The sequence below is a fragment of the Diceros bicornis genome, chromosome 28, assembly GCF_020826845.1.
Source record: "Diceros bicornis minor isolate mBicDic1 chromosome 28, mDicBic1.mat.cur, whole genome shotgun sequence".
Classification (NCBI taxonomy): Eukaryota; Metazoa; Chordata; class Mammalia; order Perissodactyla; family Rhinocerotidae; genus Diceros; species Diceros bicornis.
The window spans coordinates 32,949,762-32,969,862 of record NC_080767.1 but is presented as its reverse complement, the minus strand read 5'-3'; the positions used below and the strand labels follow the sequence as shown (position 1 = coordinate 32,969,862).

General features: G+C 40.8%; 1 protein-coding gene across 1 annotated transcript in view; it reads left to right on the top strand.

Moving 5' to 3' along the window:
• PSMB7 (proteasome 20S subunit beta 7) overlaps positions 1-20,101 on the top strand; it is a 55,958-nt gene that overhangs the window by 23,069 nt on the left and 12,788 nt on the right. The window contains exon 6 of the mRNA XM_058524010.1: positions 4,513-4,571. Coding sequence (XP_058379993.1) covers positions 4,513-4,571 — 59 coding nt within the window. The remainder of the gene's footprint in view (positions 1-4,512; positions 4,572-20,101) is intronic.

The following is a 20,101-nucleotide window of genomic DNA, read 5'->3' as shown; positions in this document are numbered from 1 at the left end:
GTTTTAAAGAGCTTTGTTCTGGAAGCAACACTGGCTACTCAGTAACTGTGGGTGGGCTGAAAAAGGCAGACTTGGTGGAGGTTGCTAAGGAGCAGCTACATGGAAACTACTGATGAGACAGAGAGCATCTGCAGAAGAATGTAGAAATCCAGGGAGGGCATTTCCCTCCTAGGATATCACAGAGGTTTGGACCAGACTAGGACATAAAATAGGACATGGTTTTGTGGGTTTAAAGCCTTTTTTTCTTTTTGAAAATTGAACTTGCTTTACCTTTGAGTTTGTCTTATATTCATCCCTGTGTGGTAAATCAGGCAATAAATATTCTTTTACATTTTATCAAGGCATTTACTGCTATTATCACTCCTTCAGGGCCAGCTCTGAGTTTTCTCGGCTCCTGCATTTGAACAGTTGTACTCAGATCAGCCCAGCTTAATTCAACAAGTGCTATTTAGTGCTTGCTGTGTGCCAGAGACTGCTAGGCATGGCGGATGCAGATATGAAAGGATGGACAAGTTGCAGAGATGAGAATGATAAACTCTCGTGGGGGTGTCGTGGTCAAGGGGGGCTTCTGGGAAGAAGTGATCTCTCAGCTGGGGTTTGAAGGGTGACTAGGAGTTCTCTGGACTGTCAGGGGGCCAAAGGGAATACCATGTGCCAAGGTGGGATGGGCTTGAAATGGTATGGGCATTTAGGAAATTATTGTCACTTTGGTGTTGGTGGAGTGTCAGGTGTGTGTGTATTGGGGAGGATGGGGCCAAGGGAGGCAGAGCCCTGGTCATGGAAGGTCATGCATGTCTGCCCTGAACCGTATTGTGGCATGTAGAACTTTCTGGATGAGAGAGTGACCTAGGGTCAAACCTGAGACAGGAATCTTGCCCTGTGCCGTTGGTCCTGAAATCCTCGACAAGAAGCTTTGTCACTTCAGTGGATTGCCGTGAGGATGACTAAATGACATAACATATGACGTGCAGCACATGGTGGGTGCTCAACAACATGATTTTGTTCCTCCCCCCTTGGCTCCCTTCTCCTCCCCGTTATAAATTCTTTGAGAGCAGGCCTCACACCCGTTGCTCCTAGAGCTCATGCTGCATTTGTGGAAAGAATATTCCCTCTGACATCCACTTCCTTCACCTGACATGCCTGCCCTCTCCAGCAGAGGCCCTGACACCCAGTACACTGGCTTTTCTCTTCACTTATTTCTTAATGGGAAACCAGACAGTTCTGATTAATTGTCTAAGGGGACCTTGTTTTTGGAATAGAAAATCAGGGTAAACGTTCCCTCAAAGGACTCTTGCCTTGGATTTGAGTATGAGTGCCAGGTTAGGTCGGTCGATGCTGAAATAATGGAATGTCTCAGGGCATTATTATGGTTTATGGGGAAAATGGGGTATAATATTTAAACATTCTGTAGGTCACACAGCTGCTGTACTAGTATTGCATTTGTCTGATGATTTATTGTATATAGCTTTAAGTGGCGTTGGAACAAAATCTGGGGAACTTGAATGAAATTATTGAAGAATACTGGTCTCATTGAGTTTACCGCCTTTTTTTCTTTTTAATGGCCAACTCCTTTTTTCTTCCCCAGGTTGCATTGCCTTGAAATTATGTGAGGATTTGCATCTTGTTCTCTTGCCACTTTGGGCAATTGCAGGCTTATTTGAAATTCTCACTTCAGTTTCTAAATAGCAGGCACAGCTTCCGAGTTTCCTAGAAACCTGTTGACAAAGTCAGTTGTACTCTATCTCCTAGCACTTCTGTGTATTTCTGAAAAGGGGGCGCCAGAGTCCTCCTTTTCCTAAAAAACTGGGAGCAGGAGCTAATTTAATTTGCAAGTGATTTGGAAATTGTTTTTACTGTTGAATTTCTCTTTCTTTTCAAGTTTATTTGGAGTTCGCTTATCTTTGATTTCAGGGGAAGCAGAATCAGGCAGTTTCACCAGCTCCTGCTTTCCAGAAAACTTCTCAGCTGTGTGTGTGCGCGTGCACATGTGTGGGCACGTGTATAGGTTGGAGTGTGTGTGTTGGGGGGCGTGGTGTGAAAGGGGAAGCAGAAATACAATGTAATAAGGGCCCCAGTGTCCTTTCTATGTTTATTTCTCCTACATCTTCCAGCTCTTTAAAAAAAAAATCCGTCTCTGATAATGTGAGAAGCATCCCCACGCTGGATAGACACTTTTTGTTCTACGAGTCTGAATTTAGTATGTAATTTCCACTGACAGAAATTTTGTCTGCTGTGTTGTTTCTAAGCAGGAAAAAAAGCTTTTGATAAAGGAGAATTATTATATTGTGAGGGAGATGTTTTTCATTTCTTAAAATATTGGATGAAGCTAAGTAGAAGGAAATATGTGCCCAGGAAAAATATGAGTAAAATTAATTTATTTACGGTGAAACTGTCGAAGAAAGGATGGCCCAGGAGGAAAAACAGGGCTAGTAATTTTTCAGGAAAAGTGCCTGTAAGGTAAGCTTGATTTCCCCTTTTACAGTAATTAATTACAGTTTTCCACAGAGCTGTTAGCTTAGGTAAATGCCCAGCCTTGCCCTGCCCTTTTTTGATGTTTGTTTCGGGCCTCGGGTGCGTTTACTCTCGGGCTCTGCACAGAGGTGTTCTTGGGCCAGGTTGGAAAGGCCAGCCTGCTGTTGGGCGCTCTGCAGGAGTATTTTGTATCTAGAAGTGTTTTTTTATGAGATTTCCTTATTTGCAGTTTTCCACACAAAACCACTACTACTGAACTACTAAGTAGTTTGGTAACTGAGACTGGTTCTCACCTGTGCCTTAAAACAGAAACTTAGGTTTCTTTTTCCCCTTGAACCCTCACTCTCAGAGTAAACTCATGACCCACAAAATGTTGGTGGAATTTGACGCTCCAGATTTTCAAGGACGCATTTCTGTGAAATTCAGGGGTTTGGTTTTCGTGAATTTGCTCTTGCATAAATGCTAGTTTCATTTGGGTGCACTAGTTTTATATCTGTTTAATTTCTATCTCCATTCCAAAGGGCTTTTAATATCCTTTTAGATTCCCCTTTTTTTTTTTTTAAGGAGAAAAAATTATGAGAGGGGAAAATGGGGTTGCCTTTTGCTCCCAAAGCCTAAATGAATAGTCATTGCTTGTAATGCTGGTCTACACTCGATGCTTCCTACTGCTTTAGATATGATGTATCCGGTGCTGTGAAGGTAATGATCCTCAGCCGCAGCAATATTCCGTAACAGGAGTATCTGTCATATTCATCGGGATTACCATGTTCATTGATTTGTGTCTGTAAGTCTGCTGTTTCTACCCTTTAAATTTGATCTATAATTGGACCTCCTTAAATGGTTCAGATAAGGTAGTCTGTATTTTCTCAATGCAGCGTTGCTGTCAGCTTCTCCTTTTTCATTATACATTCAGCAGACTTGATAAAATCAGCAGGACACCTCATTTGAAACTGTTTAATCGCTGCCTTTTTCCTTTGCTAAACCATTGAGGTGGTCAAGCGATGTACACAAATCATTTTAAATAGAAAATATGGTTTTCTCTGTGACCCAGCTAAATAGATAGTGTTATGCAAAACAAGTTAAAAAGTAATAAATGCCAAAAAATCTTCTAATTGGAGTAAAAAATTGTGGGCAACTCGATCCTCTCTCCAAAAGTAGAGTATCCTGAAATATTGCCAGGACCCTGTCAAGACAAGATGATGGTTTTCTAAAGATTCTCTGGTTTCTGAACAAAGCAAGTCTAAATTTTCCAACAGTGCTGAGCTGCCTTTTACATCCATTCAAAGGGAGCCCATACTTACTTGTAATGCCTTTATATCCGACTTTTGTAGGGAGAAATTTGCTATCTGTTAATATCTGTGCAGCATAACCTTTCAGCCATTTGCTGTTGTGATAATAAATTTTTGTTTCTTTGTCATTTTGTCTACTCAGCTGTTACTCTTCAAAGTACAAGCTAAAAATAATAGCTCGAAATAAATGCCACATAATAAAGTGTTTTACAGTTGTAGCTGGAACAACCTGGTGGCTGCAGCGCGCAGTCCTCTTACCATTGCTGGTGTTGTAGTTTCTTCCCCGCGTGTCAAGGTGACTCTGCCAGGGCCAGCTCATTAAAACCATCTATTCTTTCTAACTGGCTTGGTATTTAGCACTATACCAAGCAGCCTGCCAAGGCACAATTGTGGAGCACAAGACTCACGGCATAGGACATATGAAATTATGTGGCATTCACTTTTTGAAAAAATACAAATTCTCCGTAACCTCATTTTCATGCTTCAGCGTTTTATTGTGAATAATTTACAATTACTCCCATCAGTAGTAGAAGTAGGGCCAGTTGCAGGTTTACCTGAGATAGTGGTAAGTGTGACTGCGGGCTTTGAAGAGCAGGGTTTGCCTGGTTTATGTGGCCCTCTAGGGTTAGTCTTTACACCGTACTTGAATGTGACATGGGTGTGTTTTGCCGTTTTTGCTGCCCTGAGGTAAATTTGAGGTGGAGAAGCTGGGAGTTGGTAAATACGCTAAAAATGCATCTTTTCCTTACAGGTTCTGGCTCCTTGGCAGCAATGGCTGTGTTTGAAGATAAGTTCAGGCCAGATATGGAGGTATGTAAGTCCCTGCAGTTTTACTCTCTTTCAGATATTTTTCCAGTTGTGTATTGGACATTTACAAAGCGGTTGCCGATTCCCCAAAGCTTGTACAGCCCTACTGTTAGTTGGAATGCTCTTTGGCACAGATACTATGTTTGCTGAGAAGACCGGTTGCCGGTTGCTCGGGAAAGCTTCATTTTGCAGTGGCCCTGCCGTGCCCTCCCTCAGGCTTGAGGAGCCAGCACTCTTCAACTCTTTGGTCTGGCCTTTGGGCTGTCTAGGAATCTTCTGGGCTGTAAATACTTCTGCAATGTAGAATGTTTTCCTGTGCACTAAGATTTCTATGTCACGGTATCTCAAAATGACAGGTTTTTTTTTTGTTTTCTCGCTAAGAATAGAGAAACTATGTATGTCTTTGCATGTCACGCGGACCTGGCCTGAAAATGAGGGCAGTTTTAAAAATCCCTGTAGATTGTTCTGCATCTGGTAGAAGATGGGGACAAGATCATCTGTGTAGTAGTGGACTGTTCTCAGAGTGTGATGGATTTAGTGTCTCAAATATATTTATAGGAGATTCTTTTATTATGTTTTCTTTGGTGGTAGGGGAGGGTGGTATCTTTTGCAGGACATTTCACCTACGTCTGCTTTAATGATAGGTGCACCCCCCCTCCACCCCCCCGTACAAATCTCCAAGAACAAGCCCACAGGTCTTCCACTGTCACTTGCAAAGGAGTGCTCACTATGCTTGGATACTTCATGGTACCACATTATTCCTCCAGTGTGCTTTATTCTCGCCACTAAACCAGCTTGTAGGCGCATAAGTCCTGAAGGCAGCCTTCATCATCTGCGCTTGGTTTTTTGATAGATGTTAATGTTTTGATGAGGAGTGTCAACTTGTTTTCAACAATTAGTGGGCTGTTTATGAGTGGTTTACCTACTCCTTAGTATGTAGGTTTCTGCTCTGCCCGTCTTTGCAGGATTCCCTTGTTTAGATACTCAGGCTGTCTCTGGGAATTACTTGGTGGCAGTGCTGTGTGCCTCATCATCTTTGGAGGAGATTGCATATTTAAACTTTTGCTCTTCTGCCAGCTCACTGTCACCAGAGCACTAAGTGTCCTTGGAGCTCGGGAGCTCTCTCCGTGCTTCAGGTTCAGACCAAGTGCGGTAAGAGCCAGAGAAGGTAGGGCTGTGGATGCTGCTCAGCCGGGACAGGGGTCTCCAGCCAGAAGCCGCTGCGCCCTTGGTACATGTGGCTAGCACACACAGGTGACTAGGCCACTCATGGCTAGATTTCTTCCCTTTCTTGGACCTCTGTAGGAATTAAAACATGTGACCGAAGAGAGGATTTAGCTAGGTGTTTTATACTAAAAACAGTAGTGTCTTGCTCCAGTTAAGAATGGTCAACAGGTCCGAGTATCAACTATGAATGAGATGAGGATTCTGTTCTCATTTCTCAACGTGAAAATTTATTCCTATATCAGCATTATTTTCTGTTTGGGGTTCTTAAGTACAGGGGAAAAATAAGATATACTAGGTCACTTAAAAAGAAAAAAAGGTCTCTCAGTCTTCAAACTAAAGGAGAGGATTTCCCAAGACTCCACAAATCCATTAGAACTAACAGAGGTATAGGGTGAAGGACTCCGATGATTTTCTTTTAGAAAATCGCCTCCGTAATGTCAAGCCCTCCTTGAAACCACATTAATCTTTTCAAATTTTCTTGAAAGCTTTGTCTATTTCCAATTGATTGGGACCTCCATATGTTAAAGAAAAATGAGAATTGCAGAAAAAGTTGAAAGCATGAGGTATATTAAAAGTGACAACACTCTGCTAAAGTAATTTTACATTGTTTATTTAGAGTTTAGATTTGAAATGATTCAAAGGCCTTGAATTTAATATTGATGTGATTTGGGGAAGTAAAGGGAAATGTGATGATCTCTTCAATAAAACTTCTGATATTATCTGAAGAATGTATTTCTTAGATCAATTTTGTCTGTAACTCAGACTGCTTAATGTTCTATATGAGCTGTGAAACCTTAAAACAGGTTGACCAAATCCCGTTTCAGATTGATTAATTACATTTACAATTTCAGGTGACTAGTTTTTATTCACTGACAATCAACCAAAATCACTTATTAAGGTGAAGGTAGTTCCTGCTTCTCCTGTAAAGTGAGTTTAAAGGGAAATAATAGTTTGGCAACTGTCAGTAGGCAATACTTGACAAATCTAAAGGGATGTTAATAGATGCTAAACCAGTTTCTTGTAAAGACCAAGAGCCTAACTGCTGGCCGCCCTGCTTGCTTTTGCTGAAGATGAAATGATGTGGTTTCGGTGGAAGGCTGGGACTGCTTAGCAAAGTTGGGAGGACACCATTTTAGCGATCAAGAGAATTTGGCTAAGGTGTCATTTCTGGCTCTGCAATTTGCGTAGAACTCATGGAAACGTTTCGGTTTCAATTTCCAAGCTTTGTATTTTCCTTCTTTCCAGGCAGGCTTTCTGTCTTTCTGTGGCAAGAAGCCCTCCATAACTTTTCTTTCTTGCCGATTTTGAGACTGCGGGCTGGATGACTAAATCTGCTTGTTTCCTCGCAGTGTGGGAAGGATTCTGGGCCTGCCTGCAACAGAAAGCTGGGAGAGAGAGCATCGCCGCCCTCAGAGTTGCCAGGGCAGTAACTGCTGCACGCTTCACAGAGAATTGCGTTGGGAGGGGGCAGTTTTAGGCTGTCATAATTACAAATTGTTTACCAAACAGTAATTTTTAGGCCAGACTCATGAAACAAACTCTTGGCTTTATTGTTAAAACAAACAAATTAGAGGAAGCCCATAGTCTTTTTTTTTTTTTTTTTAACTACAAACCTGTGCCTTGGACGGTGCTGGGCCTAGACTATAGTATTTATGGAGTGAAAGTCCCTCCCTCCTTAAAAGCCTTGAATGTTTTCTCATTGTCTTTAGCTACACAGTCCAGTACGGCAGCCACCAACCACATGTGGCTCTTGAGCACTTGAATGTGGCTAGTTTGAACTGAGAGGTGCTGTAGGTGGAAACCACACACCAGATTTCAAAGACTTTAGTATGAAAAATTAAAAAAAAAGTCTCATTAATAATATTTATATTGATTACATATTAAAACAATACTACTTTAGTATATTGGGTTAAGTAAAAATATTATTAAAATTAATTTCACCTATTTTTACTTTTTTAAATGTAGTTACTAGAAAATTATAACTACACTTGTGGTTCACATGTTTCTGTTGGACAAGGCTAGTCTAGCATCATTTCTTGAACTTGTCATTTGCACACCACCTTTAAGGTTTCTGCCATATCCACGTGCCACCTGAACTGTTATTTTTCTTGAAAATTTTCTTTTAATTAACTCATTGTTTTATAAATTGAGGCATCATTTACATATAGTAAAATACACAGATCTTGTGTACAGTTTGATAGATTTTGGCATTTGTAATTACCCAAGTAACTGCCAGTCAAATCAAGACAGAACCTTTTCTCCACCGCAAAGGCCCCTTTCCAGTCAATTCACTCCCCCTCTTCTCTACCTCCGCTTCAGTTCACCTTTTTTAATGTAAATTTATTTTTTAAATGTAGTTATATCTGTGAAATCCTGAGTTTGATGTGCTGGTTATTTTTTTCCCCAAGACACATGAAAATGAGTGCATGCTGTTAATATAAATAAAAAATGTATTCATAATCACCATCGTGTGTAAGCCCAGGGGTGTGGATAGTAAACTTTGGGAAACATAGGTCTGCACTGCTGCTCCGCTTCGGCCCTTCTCGCCTGCTCACTTTTCTTGGGATGCAGCGTGGCCTTGCCCTGCCATTCAGCGCTTCTCACCGCTGGCGTCTGCCGGCGGCGCCTGCGGCTTCCTCCTTTGTTCGTGTCCCTGTACTCCACTGTATACACCTGTCCCGTTGTGTTACGGCTGTCTTCAGAGCACGACCAGAGAGAGAGCCATGAGGGCAGGGGCCGTGAAGTCATCTCTGTTCTTCAGCTCCTGGTGTTCAATACGTGTTTGTTGAGTGGAGACGGGATAACTGAGCTAAAGCAAAATCTGAGTCATCAAAAACCACCTGGGAAATGGAGGGGACTTTCTCTTCTTCCCGTCTGGAAGGTGCTGAACGTTTTTTTGAGATAACAGAGGAAGATAACTAGTACACCTCAAATAATATACAGCATTGGGGCAGAGTTAACAAAGCAAACGCCCTATTAAGTACACAGGCAAAACGAAGATGGGGCAGAGGGCAAATGCTCAGCGGGAAGCTACAGGCCAAAGAGCAGGACAGTGAAACCCAGCTGGGACTCATGAACGCCTCTGCTCTGCCCAGTTATCCAAGCCTCAGGGAAGAGCCCCGGTCCAAGGTGTCAGAGAAGCTGCAGCCAATGTAGAAGGCACATTCCAAATCTTTAAAAATTCTCACCCAGGTGTGACCTTAACCCTGCCTTTCGTGGTCTCGTGATGTTCGTTTTATTGTTTTTCTCCTTGCTGTTGGCCTGGCAGTCCTTTGAGGGCAGGAACTGTGCTTATTCATTTATTTCCTCACACCTACCATAGTAACTGCACATAGTAGGTATTCAGCCAGTATTTGTTAAAGAGTGGATGTAAAAAGGTGTCAAAAGCAACTTTACTTAGTAGTTCCCAGATTAACTTCCTTTAAAAGTTTGCCAACTTCACTTTCAGTGTTTATAGTACTCAGCAGTAATAGAAATGAAGGCGTAAAAAATTGCATTACTTACTGCTGATAAGTCTCATGCTTTATTTTTATCAGCGAAGGTGCTTATTTGGACATTGTACCTACATATTAGCAGAACAGTGGATTTTGAAATGTACTGAGTTGACGTAATGACAAAGGGTCAGTTATATTAGCATTTTTTCAGTGATGATGAATTGCACAGAGATGAATTGCGCCAGATTTTTTTTTCTGTTGTTAAGGCTGGTATAAGAATTGAGCCCCTGATCCTGGTTATTACCCACAGGCTAGCTGGACAGGAGACTAGTGATAACTACACTGTGGCCGTTTGAGTCCATTTTCCGGTTAAGTATAGTGAATTTGACCGTAGTACCTGGAAATATGGTGTTAGCTTTGTGGGGATATGTATCTTGAAAATTGCTGAAATAAAAACAGATTTTATTTTAGGGTAGGGAGAGAATGAAGGAAATTAATTAGGTAACTTAGGTTAGTTTTCCTTCCATCCTGTTTCTTTGTAAGAAGGAATGTTTTCATTTGGTCCAGTGAGAAATTTAAACTCTTAAAGATTATAATTCATTAAAATGGGTAGAAGATTAATATTTAGTCTGTCAAGATCAATACTGTCCCCCCTTTGTACTAATTGTCAGAATAGCGTGCGAGGGCTGCTGAAGGGTAGTGGTGTGCGGCAGGACCCTCACATCACAGGGAGATGATTCAAAGGCAAACTGTCCTGCACCCTCTGGTATCGACTTGCAAATTAGCATCTGGAATCTAATTAAACAAGCTTAATGAAAGTAGCAGCTGAATGCTGCTGGAAAAGACAATCAGCTTTTTTCCCCCCTCTGATACATATTCTGTACCATTGAAGTTGGTCACCAAGCACGTCGTGTGAGCACAGTTAAAAAAAATTAGCATTTATTTGAAGAATAGAAACTGTTTTTCATTCTGTTATGCATTTGGCATGCTCTGGTGTCCCATGAGAGCCATGCCACAGCAGATAGTGCACAATATTTATAAATCCATGACAGGCAATAATAGCAACTTGAAAAATTCTTTTGCTAGAATCTCAAGTTGAGAGCTGCCAAAAGCTGAGAGGATCAGATCTGCAGTGGCAGCTGCTGTGCCCTACAGTTAGAATTCTAGACTTTGAAGATGCTCAACTTAAAGAAATGAAGACTGCAGGCTTAGCCAATTTTTGCAGGTTTCTAGAGCTCTGGCTCTCTGCCTTTTGAAGATGAGTTGCTGAAGCTTCTACCACTGCCTGAGGCGTGCTAACACCAGCAGGATCTTTTTTTTTCCCCTAGTCTTAGTGTGTCTTCAGTTTCAAGTAGCACATGCTTAGTCAGTGCCAACTGTGATGGTCCTTTCTCTGGTGGCAATACTGAGGGATGAGCTCTTACCCTGTACCCTTCAGAGAGAGGCTGCAAAGATAGATGGTGACGTATACAAGTGCCACTTCAGCCGTCTGATTTATGGAGTCATATTTCATCACTCGGCAAGTGCTGGCCTCTGGAGAACCCCTTGTAGATTGCTAAAGATGTGAGCAGCTATCGCCCTAAAGGCTTGTGGTTACCTCACAAACGTGATGCCAAACACCTCGCTACTGAGAAAACAGAATTAATCTGTCATTGCAGGCAGCTATAGATCCTCTTTAAATAATGAAGGAGTTGATCCCAGTATGGTATCCTGACAGCACATCTTAGAAGTAACTGTAGGTTTTTTTTTTTTAAGTCCAGTAGTAGAAAGACACTGAAGTTACAGATTCTTTTGTGCTTTGCAGATGGACAGTAGTGTAAGAGATCTGCGTTATTTGGATTAAAAAAAAGAGTCTGTTCAGTTTGGCACATAGACTGGTCCCAAAGGAAAACACAGAGTATGAGTTCAATGTGGTCAGATGGAAAGGGGCACAGCAGTTTGGAGCTAGAGGATTGGGCTGTGAGTCTGTTTCCACTGTACACAGGGCCTGACTCTTCGGCAAGCCACGGTCCAAGACTGTCCATCTAGAAGATTGGGATCCAGAGACCTGCCTGCAGATTGCTAGCAGGCTTAGATGTGGTCTGTAAAACACCTCATATGCTGGCTCACACACAACTGGCTCTAAAATATGGCAGCTGCTTCTCTTTAGTTATTCAGTAGTAGGATACAAACCACATAGCAATGGCTAACATGATTATTTCTATTTGCATCCGGCTTGGTGATTTATATTGTAATATGGATAGATATGATGCTTCATTCCCATCTGAAAGCTTAAAATCGGAATCAGACCTATGTAGTGGTCATAATGACAGTAGATGAAGCTTGTTTACCACATGACACAGGCCGTGGAAGTATTCGCCTTCTTGCTATGGGGACAGTATTAAAACACAGTAATCGTAATAGCTGTTGCTTGCTGAGTGCTCACACGGTGCCAGGCTCTGTTGTAACAGCTTTCTCTGCATTCTCTCATTGACTTTTCAGCAATTGTGTGAGGTCTGTACTTTGTTATCCTCATTTTTAGAGAAGAAAATTAGGGTGCAGGGAGGTCAGATATCTTGCTTGAGGTCACCCAGCTAGTCAGTGATGGAGTCACAGTTTGACCCTTGGTCAGTCTGACTTGAGAGCACTCTGATGTTATTGATCACTATGCGCTTCTGCCTTTTTGCTAGGCCCGTAGTTCTGTGACAGCAGAACGGGGAAGACATCTTACTCCAGGTGGGCAGAGGTGTGGGCCGCTGGGGCTCTTCCTCTTCTCTGAGGAGGTCTTGTGAAGCCGGCAGGAAGCCAAACAAGTGTCGGAGGAGGTGTGTAAACCTCTAGTGAGCTCAGTGATGGGAAGGGCCCCAGGAATAGAAAGGTGCAAGCATGTTAGAAGGACAGAGATATTGGGAAATATCAATGTCTTTTGGCTATGGGAGATATTTTTTTCTGCTCTTTGAATTCTAGATGTTTTCATCTTTTAACTGTCTACCACCCCAAAAATCCTGTGATTGTTTTTTTTCCCCAAAGTTTTCATATATTCTTTAAAAGAGAGCTGTTTTTCTCTATATAGCTAATGTTCAGATGGCATAGCCCTCTTCAAATTTAGTAATGAGACCAAGAAGTCTTTAAATATTGGTGAATGGCATTTGTCCATTTGAGGCAACTCATGAATAACTTGAACAAAAATAAAAAACGTAAGCAAGACTATCATATTTGAATAATGAGGTGCTTTTTTTCCCCAACTGCCAAAACTTTTTAATCTTCGTCAACAATTGTTCTGCCCTCCGTCTTATTTAGGTTGCATCTGTGCGGCTCTGAGCTCAGGAGCCCTGACAAGCGGCATATGAATTCTGTATTCATTAGTGATCTTGATCCAAATGCCTCCGTCCCTGCCGCGGGGGCTCAGGTGTGGAAGCTGCTGGCGAATCCCACCAGCTGACATCCAGAGGTTTAATGACTCCATAGGAAGGTGCCCACTTGCTGGGAGGTTTGCTGGCGGAACCCGCACAGCAGACAGTGGAGATCAAGGAAGACTATCAGTGTTTAGCCGAAGCACCTTCCTGTGCGACTTGAACCCTGTTGGCATCAAACAGAGTTTGAAGTAAATGCAAAATTAAAAAAAAAAAACCAACACCTGACCTTCGATAGCTATCATAAACAGTGATTTTCCTGTCTGTATTGATATTGGTGGTGTTTAAGACTGTGTTTCTTGTAGCACTTTAATAGGTGTCAGGTTAATGAGCTGAACTTGACTCACTTTTCCAGAGTTTTAGATTTTAAGGTTATGTTTGTCTGGTTGTTACATCTGTTTAGATATCTTGTGTGTCTGGGAAAGAATATACAGTTAGAGCCAAAATTCTTTCTTAGTAAATGCTTTTAAGGATTTATGCTGACGTTTTTGTTTATTGTGATCTTTAGCTTTTAAAAAATTAGAATGTGAGTTCTTTGACTTGTGACATGTACTAGATGTTTTTGACTTTTTTTAGGTCCTCTAGTCTAAAAATGTTGGATGCCTTATTATTTTAATAACAGCTTCATTGAGATACAATTTACATCCATATGACTCACCTACTTTAAGTGTACAATTCAGTGGTTTTTGGTATATTCACAGAGTTGTACAGCTATCACTGTCAATTTTAGAACATTTTCATCACCTTCAAAAGAAACCCCATACCCATTAGCAGTCACTGCCCATTTACCCCCTACCCTCCCGCCCTAGTCAACAACTAATCTACTTTCTATCTCTATAGACTTACCTATTCTGGACATTTCATATGACAGGAATCATATAATATGTGGTCTTTTGTGACTGGCATCTTTAACTTATAATATTTTCATAATATTTCATCAATGTTGGAGCATATATCGGTACTTCATTCCTTTTTTATGGTTGAGTAGTAGTCCATTGTATAGACATACCACCTTTTATTGATCCATTCATTAGTTGATGGACATTTGGATTGTTTTCACTTTTTGGCTATTATAAATAATGCTGCTGTGAACTTTTATGGACAAGTGTTTGTGTGGATATATGTTGTTATTTCTCTTGGGTATATACCTAGGAGTGGGATTGCTGGGTCATATGGTATCTCTGTGTTTAACCTTTTGAGGAACTGTCAGGCTGGTTTCCAGGGTGCCTGGGCCACTAGTAGTGTATAAAGATTCTAATTTCTAATCCTTGCCAACACTTATTATCTGTCTTTTTGATTATAGCCATCCTGGCGGTTGTGAATTGTATCTCATTGTGGTTTTGATGGATTCCTTATTGGTTAAGAACTGATGCACCTGTGGAGATGTTTAGATGGAACTGTGGGAACACTTGACACACTTCTTTATGCACTGGATTTAGGTGGTAATTGGGTTGGTTGCATAATTGTTTAAATATTGAAAGGTCCCTTTTAGAGGCTCTCCCTGAGGCTATTTCTGTCATTTGCTTTTGGTCATAATTCCTGCTTATTGGCTTTCCTTAAGACCTGAAGCATTAGACATAGTAAATTGTGTCTTTATTGTTGGGTGAAAAAATGTGTTAATTTTCCCCAATAATTTTCTCTGTGGTTGTATAAACGTAAAGCGTTAGTTTTTAGAGATGTCAAAACCCAAAGATATAATCCCTGGAGCCCTGATCAGAGTTATTCTTAGTAGTGATTTCCCGTGGAGTCAAACAGTTAATTTTAGAAATGAACACACAGATATTGAAGTTGGCATTATGGCTCAGTGGGTGATTTGAAGAATTACCATTAAACCTTTAGAATAAATGATAATGAGAAGACTCTGTTAATGGTTAAAGCTTCTCACCAGCATCAGATATTTTGAGTTGTCCTCCTTTTAGAAAGTGAGTTTGTTCTCCTGAATTTGAACCCACTGGTGGGCCAGTTTTGGAGAGGTAGAAGGGGACTTCTTGAGTTAAGGCTACTTCTATGGATCTTCTTGCTTAGATTTTCATTTTGTGGTGTTATATGGGGAGGCTGGTATTTCACCTGATGGTTCAAGAGCAGTACTTTGCTCCCTACCATACAGAGTTTGGGATTTCACATGTAATTGCTTCTCTCCCTTTGATTCTCTAGGAGTCCTTAGTCTTCCTTGATTTAGAATGGCCACGTAAATATCCGTTCCTCTGGCCGGGTCTTTGTCTTCCTTGTCTCTGTATCTCTAGAGCCCCAGTTAATGGTGGTGACTGGTTTTCATTTCCACTGTTGCCATTGTATTCTACCTTTGATAAAAGTTGAAGTTCAAAGAGGGATATTTCAGGGAAGCAGTGAAAGAAATTTTAGAAAGGGTCTTATTCTTCCCATTTAGTCTCAGGAAATGAAAGGTGGTTCGATGGGAGGAGGCCGGGAAGGAAAGGTATAGTTTACCACAATCCCCAGTGAGCTGGGAATGGATTTCTCTTGGGGCCTGGCCTCTGGAATTCAAGCATCAACAAATCTTAGCAAAGTGACCTTGTGTAAAATTTGAAGCTCTCTATTTCCAATTTTTTGAGGAGTAGTGAAAATGGTATACTGCCATAGTCATCGACTTTGAGAATTCTTCTTGATTTTTCTGCCGAAAATATTTCTGTGCAGAAATTTTCCCTATCTTCTACCCTGCTATGTAAACACTGAATTTCATTTTCTTATATAATCAATATATAATCAATCAGCAGATCCTTATTGGGTACCAACCGAATGCACGTCATTACACTTGGTGCTGTGATCCAGGGGTCGTATTGAAAGAGGCCATTCTGCATGACAGTGGAAATTCCTTATACAGCTGTGGGCAAAGTAGATTGAAAAGAAGGGATTATTTTACTCCATAGTAGATAGGTAATTATTTATGATGCATTTCTTTGGAGCAGGTGTTCCATTTGAAATGTTTTTGCTTTACATATTTCCTGTAACTGTGAAATGTAGGGGAAAATATACCATATAGGAGAAATATTTCACAAGGTATATTGCTTGCGGCACCTGTGGCCAAGATCCAGAAGGCAAAATGTCACTTCTTTGTGACCTGAGACTCTTGAATCAGAGAGAGGCAAGAGCGAGATTCAGGGATAATATTGAATAGAAATAAATGTTTAGTGACTTTCAACTGTATAGATGGAATTAAAAGGAAGATATTATTGCTAATAAAATATTCTGCATCATGATACCAAGGAGAAAATGGACTTCTTTATCCATCTCTTATCAAATTGAATTGCCTTTGCTAACTTGGGTCTCAGGGACATAATTTAAGGCACTAAAAATGCTCGCTCTCTCTGGGTTGTCTTTTTCTGTTACTCAAGCCAAGCCAAGATTTGGAATGTCATTGCTGCTTGGGAAAAGAAATAAAAGAAGCTCTTTTATTATTCACTGATTTCATTTCATTCTAGAAATCTTATTTGGTAAAAATTTTGAATCATAACCATTTATTGAACAGTGGCTTTCAGAGGAAGTGGGGGAAAAGAGTGAGGCTCTGTGTCAGGAGTCCCAGAGGTCATCTATGGTTGGAGGCTTGCAAGCTCTTGCACAATGGATTTCCACTTTTCTTGTGTGTAGGTTAGAGAAATATAAGAAATGAAATATAGGACCGAATGTTACTGGATGGTATCTTAGAATCTTATAAGTTTTGCCTTGGCAGGTAATTTGGCATAAATTGTTAATGTAAATCTGGGTTAGTGGTGAAGACGTTATTTTAGTAAGAAAGATAAACTGCTGATTAATTCAGCATAGAACTCAATTACAAATTGAAAGTGTCTCTGCGGGACTCCCGGACCCTAAAGACAGCAGATGTTGAATTGATACTCCAGCATATTTCACAGTGGTATGAAATATTAACATGGTTTATTATACTTGTGTGGTGTGCGATATCAGAAAGGGGGAGGTGTTGGGCATGTGGGTGTGCAACGCAGCCAAACAGTACACATTTGCTAATATACACTGAAGTGTGATTAAGAATTTTAGGAAAGTTTCTTCTTATTTTTTTTAAAATCAAATAGCTCTGTGGAAAAATTAAGTTTTTAAAATAACATTTGGGGCTAAATATTTAAATGTGGTAACTATCTATATTTACATTGTACGTGTAAATGAATATAAAATAAAAATGGTAAACTTACTAACACAAGATATTTAAATGTTAAATGGGACTGCCGCCTATAAGAGTGGGGGAACTTGAGGGCTTGAGCTGTATTTCAGTGAGTTAATTGTCAGCTTTCATGGGCTGGAAAGTTTTCATGGGCTGCTGTACTGTTTTTACCTTCTGATCTAAAACATATGGTAATTTAAAAATGCCCCTGTAATTTGCACAGGCAGAGAAGTTTCGTTTCTAGCCAAAAAAAAAAAGCTTCACAGTTTTCATATATCTATATCAACTCAAGGGGGGAAAAGTCAGCAAATTTTATGTATCGGAAGATCTGAATAAATGGAACTGCCAATATTTGACGGAATTGGCAATTCTTAAGAGGCATGAGAGTAAAGTTGGCTTAGATGAGATATTTCAAAGCCATTACTACTATTATGACAGTTATTTTTTTGCATCACAGCCTGTATCAAGTCTAGGTTTTGCTAGCCGAAGTAAAAACAGTTCCAAAAATAGCCAAATGATTACGGTAAGAACGAATACACCCTGGATACCTTCTGATATTATAAAGGCTTTAAAAAATGGTGCTTTCTGGCAAACTTCTGAGACAATCAAAACTGGCAAAGGCATAAGGGCAGTGGGCAAAGAAACCAGAAGTTTCTTGATACTTACACCACCAGAAGAGCATCTTCTGTATCCCCAATGGAGTTGCCATTAAGGCCTTTGTAAACTGTTGATAGGTGAGGGTCATCTGAGATGTGAAGGGTGGCCTTGTGTTCCATTCACCTGAGTTTATTGATCTCCAACTGGATGCCGAGCTCTGTTCCTGGTTATGAGACATGGTCCCTTTCTTAGTGACATTTACAGCCTAGTGGGGTGGACAGGCCCACAGAAAGCACAATGTGAAAAGTCCAAGAGTGGTACATAGAAGGGGGCATAAATGTACTACAGGGGAGGAATTGATGGGATCTATCTGGGGGACTTTAAGATGACCTCAAAGCATGGGACTCCTCACTTGAGTTTTTTTTGTCTTGAGGTTTGAAGAAGGAGTGGGACAGGGAGACTGAAGAGGAGAGGAGACCATTCCAGATGAGGGGCATCACGTACAAAGGCGTGGGGGCTCCTGCTCTGACTTGCTCTCTCTCAGTTGTGTAATCCTGGAAGTTTGGACAGCCGAACATAGTTGGAAATAGAAAAACGAAACTCCAGATGGTGTCTAAAGTTGTCTGGGTGGTCATTTCCCGAGTCAGTGTGGCCTTTTAATTAGCATCTGCTCTTCAGTGTGGGATAAGGCTGAGCTTAGCCTCTGTGTCCCTGCGTGTGAATATTTAGTTTAGAAAGCTGCCACGTTCCATTAGAGGTGGTGGTGTTTCGGCAGTGGGTGCAGGAGCTGTGTAGACTTTTCAAATGTCCTTTGAGATTTACGTGGCAATGTAATTGGGAGATGCTGGTACTTAGTGTGTTGTGCATGGCGGAATGTGAGATTACCTGCTGTAATGAGACCCCAGCAGCATACCTCAGGAAGGTAGTTAAAGTTTTAACCTTAACAGATAATGTTACTTGTGGGTTTCTGTGAGGTAATTTATACCATTCTCCCCTAACCCTGAAATTGTGCAGAAACAAAAATAAAAAAAAAAGTGATATGAAGTTGTGCTAAATAGATATTTTAAAATTCCACCTGGTAGTACAGATTTTTGAAAATATTTGCAATGAACATTGTATCCGAAGAACACAGTCACTCTCTTAGTTGCTGTCCTCCTGTCACAGTGTTGGAATAGCGTTTTTCTAAGATCGGAACTGCCGTGATATCAGAATAGTAAAAAGATTTAAGGACTCATTAACTTTGGTTTCTTGACAAAATCATTGGTTTCTTTTAACTCAGGTAAATTGAATTGGGATGACAGAGGAGTAAAAGTGGGGCCCGATGGAAAGTGCGTGCACGGGCTTTGAAGAGGTCTGGCCCCCGTTTATAAAATATAAACTCATTCATAAAGTGGGCGTAGTCAGTCCTTGAAGGGCTTGTCAGGAGGACCATGTGTGTGCATTGCAGCTGGGCTTAACAAAAGTTTGCAGTCTTATCCTCTGATCACTTATTGCCCCAAAACGTTAAAAGAAAATTAAAGTGCACTTGCCCTTTCTTGGTCAGTTGTAGTTAAGATTTACAATTAACAAATGGCCTGATGGGAAAATTAAGTTAAATGGTATCTTTTTCATTGACATACAGGGTGGTTAAAAAACAGTTCGACTCACTCTCTTTGCCGAGAGGTTTTATACACGTATTTTAGGGAAATGTAAACATTTGGATATAGTACTGATGCCGTGAATTTGATAGGCTTTTGCCTTGGGATTTCATGAGTGTACATTCTGTATTGGAGAAATTCATCAGGATGTCCTTAATTTTACCCAGTGTAACAAGTCAGATGAATAATGGAATGATAAAGTAGCATTATTTAAGCAATATATTTGCAGCTTTGAAGAATTTTAGAGGTCAACTATTTTAAAAAGATAAACCCATGAGTGATTTATCAGTGACATCTAAGGACTAGAAAAGCATCATTACTATTTTTGGAGGCTAATTGTTTTGAGGTTCTGCTGTCTTGAGTGAAAAAACATGGGCTCTGGAGTCAGACAAACTATGTTGAATCTCAGTTGTTGGCCGTGTGCCTTTGGGTTAGTGATTTCTCCTCTGAGCCTTGGTTTCCTGGATTTGTAAAATGGGCATAAGGGTAGTACCTACCGTAAAGGGTTATTTGGGAGAGTGAGTGGAATAGTGTACTTGGCACAGTGCCTGCACACGGTGAATGTAAGTTCTCTTTCTGCCTTCTTTTAGGATAGAATTGCTAATGAAATATAATATGTGAACATGTGCTACTTAGCACACTTCTGATTGACATGGGAGTGAATTCTGTATGGAAGGTGTGCATGTGAACAGGGTTTTATGGCATCAGTTTGAATTTCGTTTGATTTGCTTTGAACTGGGGCTCGAAAAAACAAAGTACTGAGTTTTATCTCAGTTGCCCATGGTGTTGGTAGTTCTGGAAGAGCTAGGCTTTTGATAACTGTTTGTGACCATCAGAGACGGGGTAGAATCGGATCAGGTTAGCATCTTCCACGGGCTCCCTGCGTACCAGGCCCTGTGCTGGAAGGTTCTCCTGTCACAGAGCACTTTGTTTAATCCTCATTACCACCTAGTGCTAGATGGTTTTAGGCCTCTTTTGCAGATGAGGAAGTTGGGACTTAAAAATATTGGGTGACTTTACCACCAGGGTCACTTAGCTTGTAAGCACTTAGGACTAGATTCATACTTGGATCTCCTGGTTCCCTTAAGTTCTTGGCCTCTGCTTCCCCCGCTCCCCC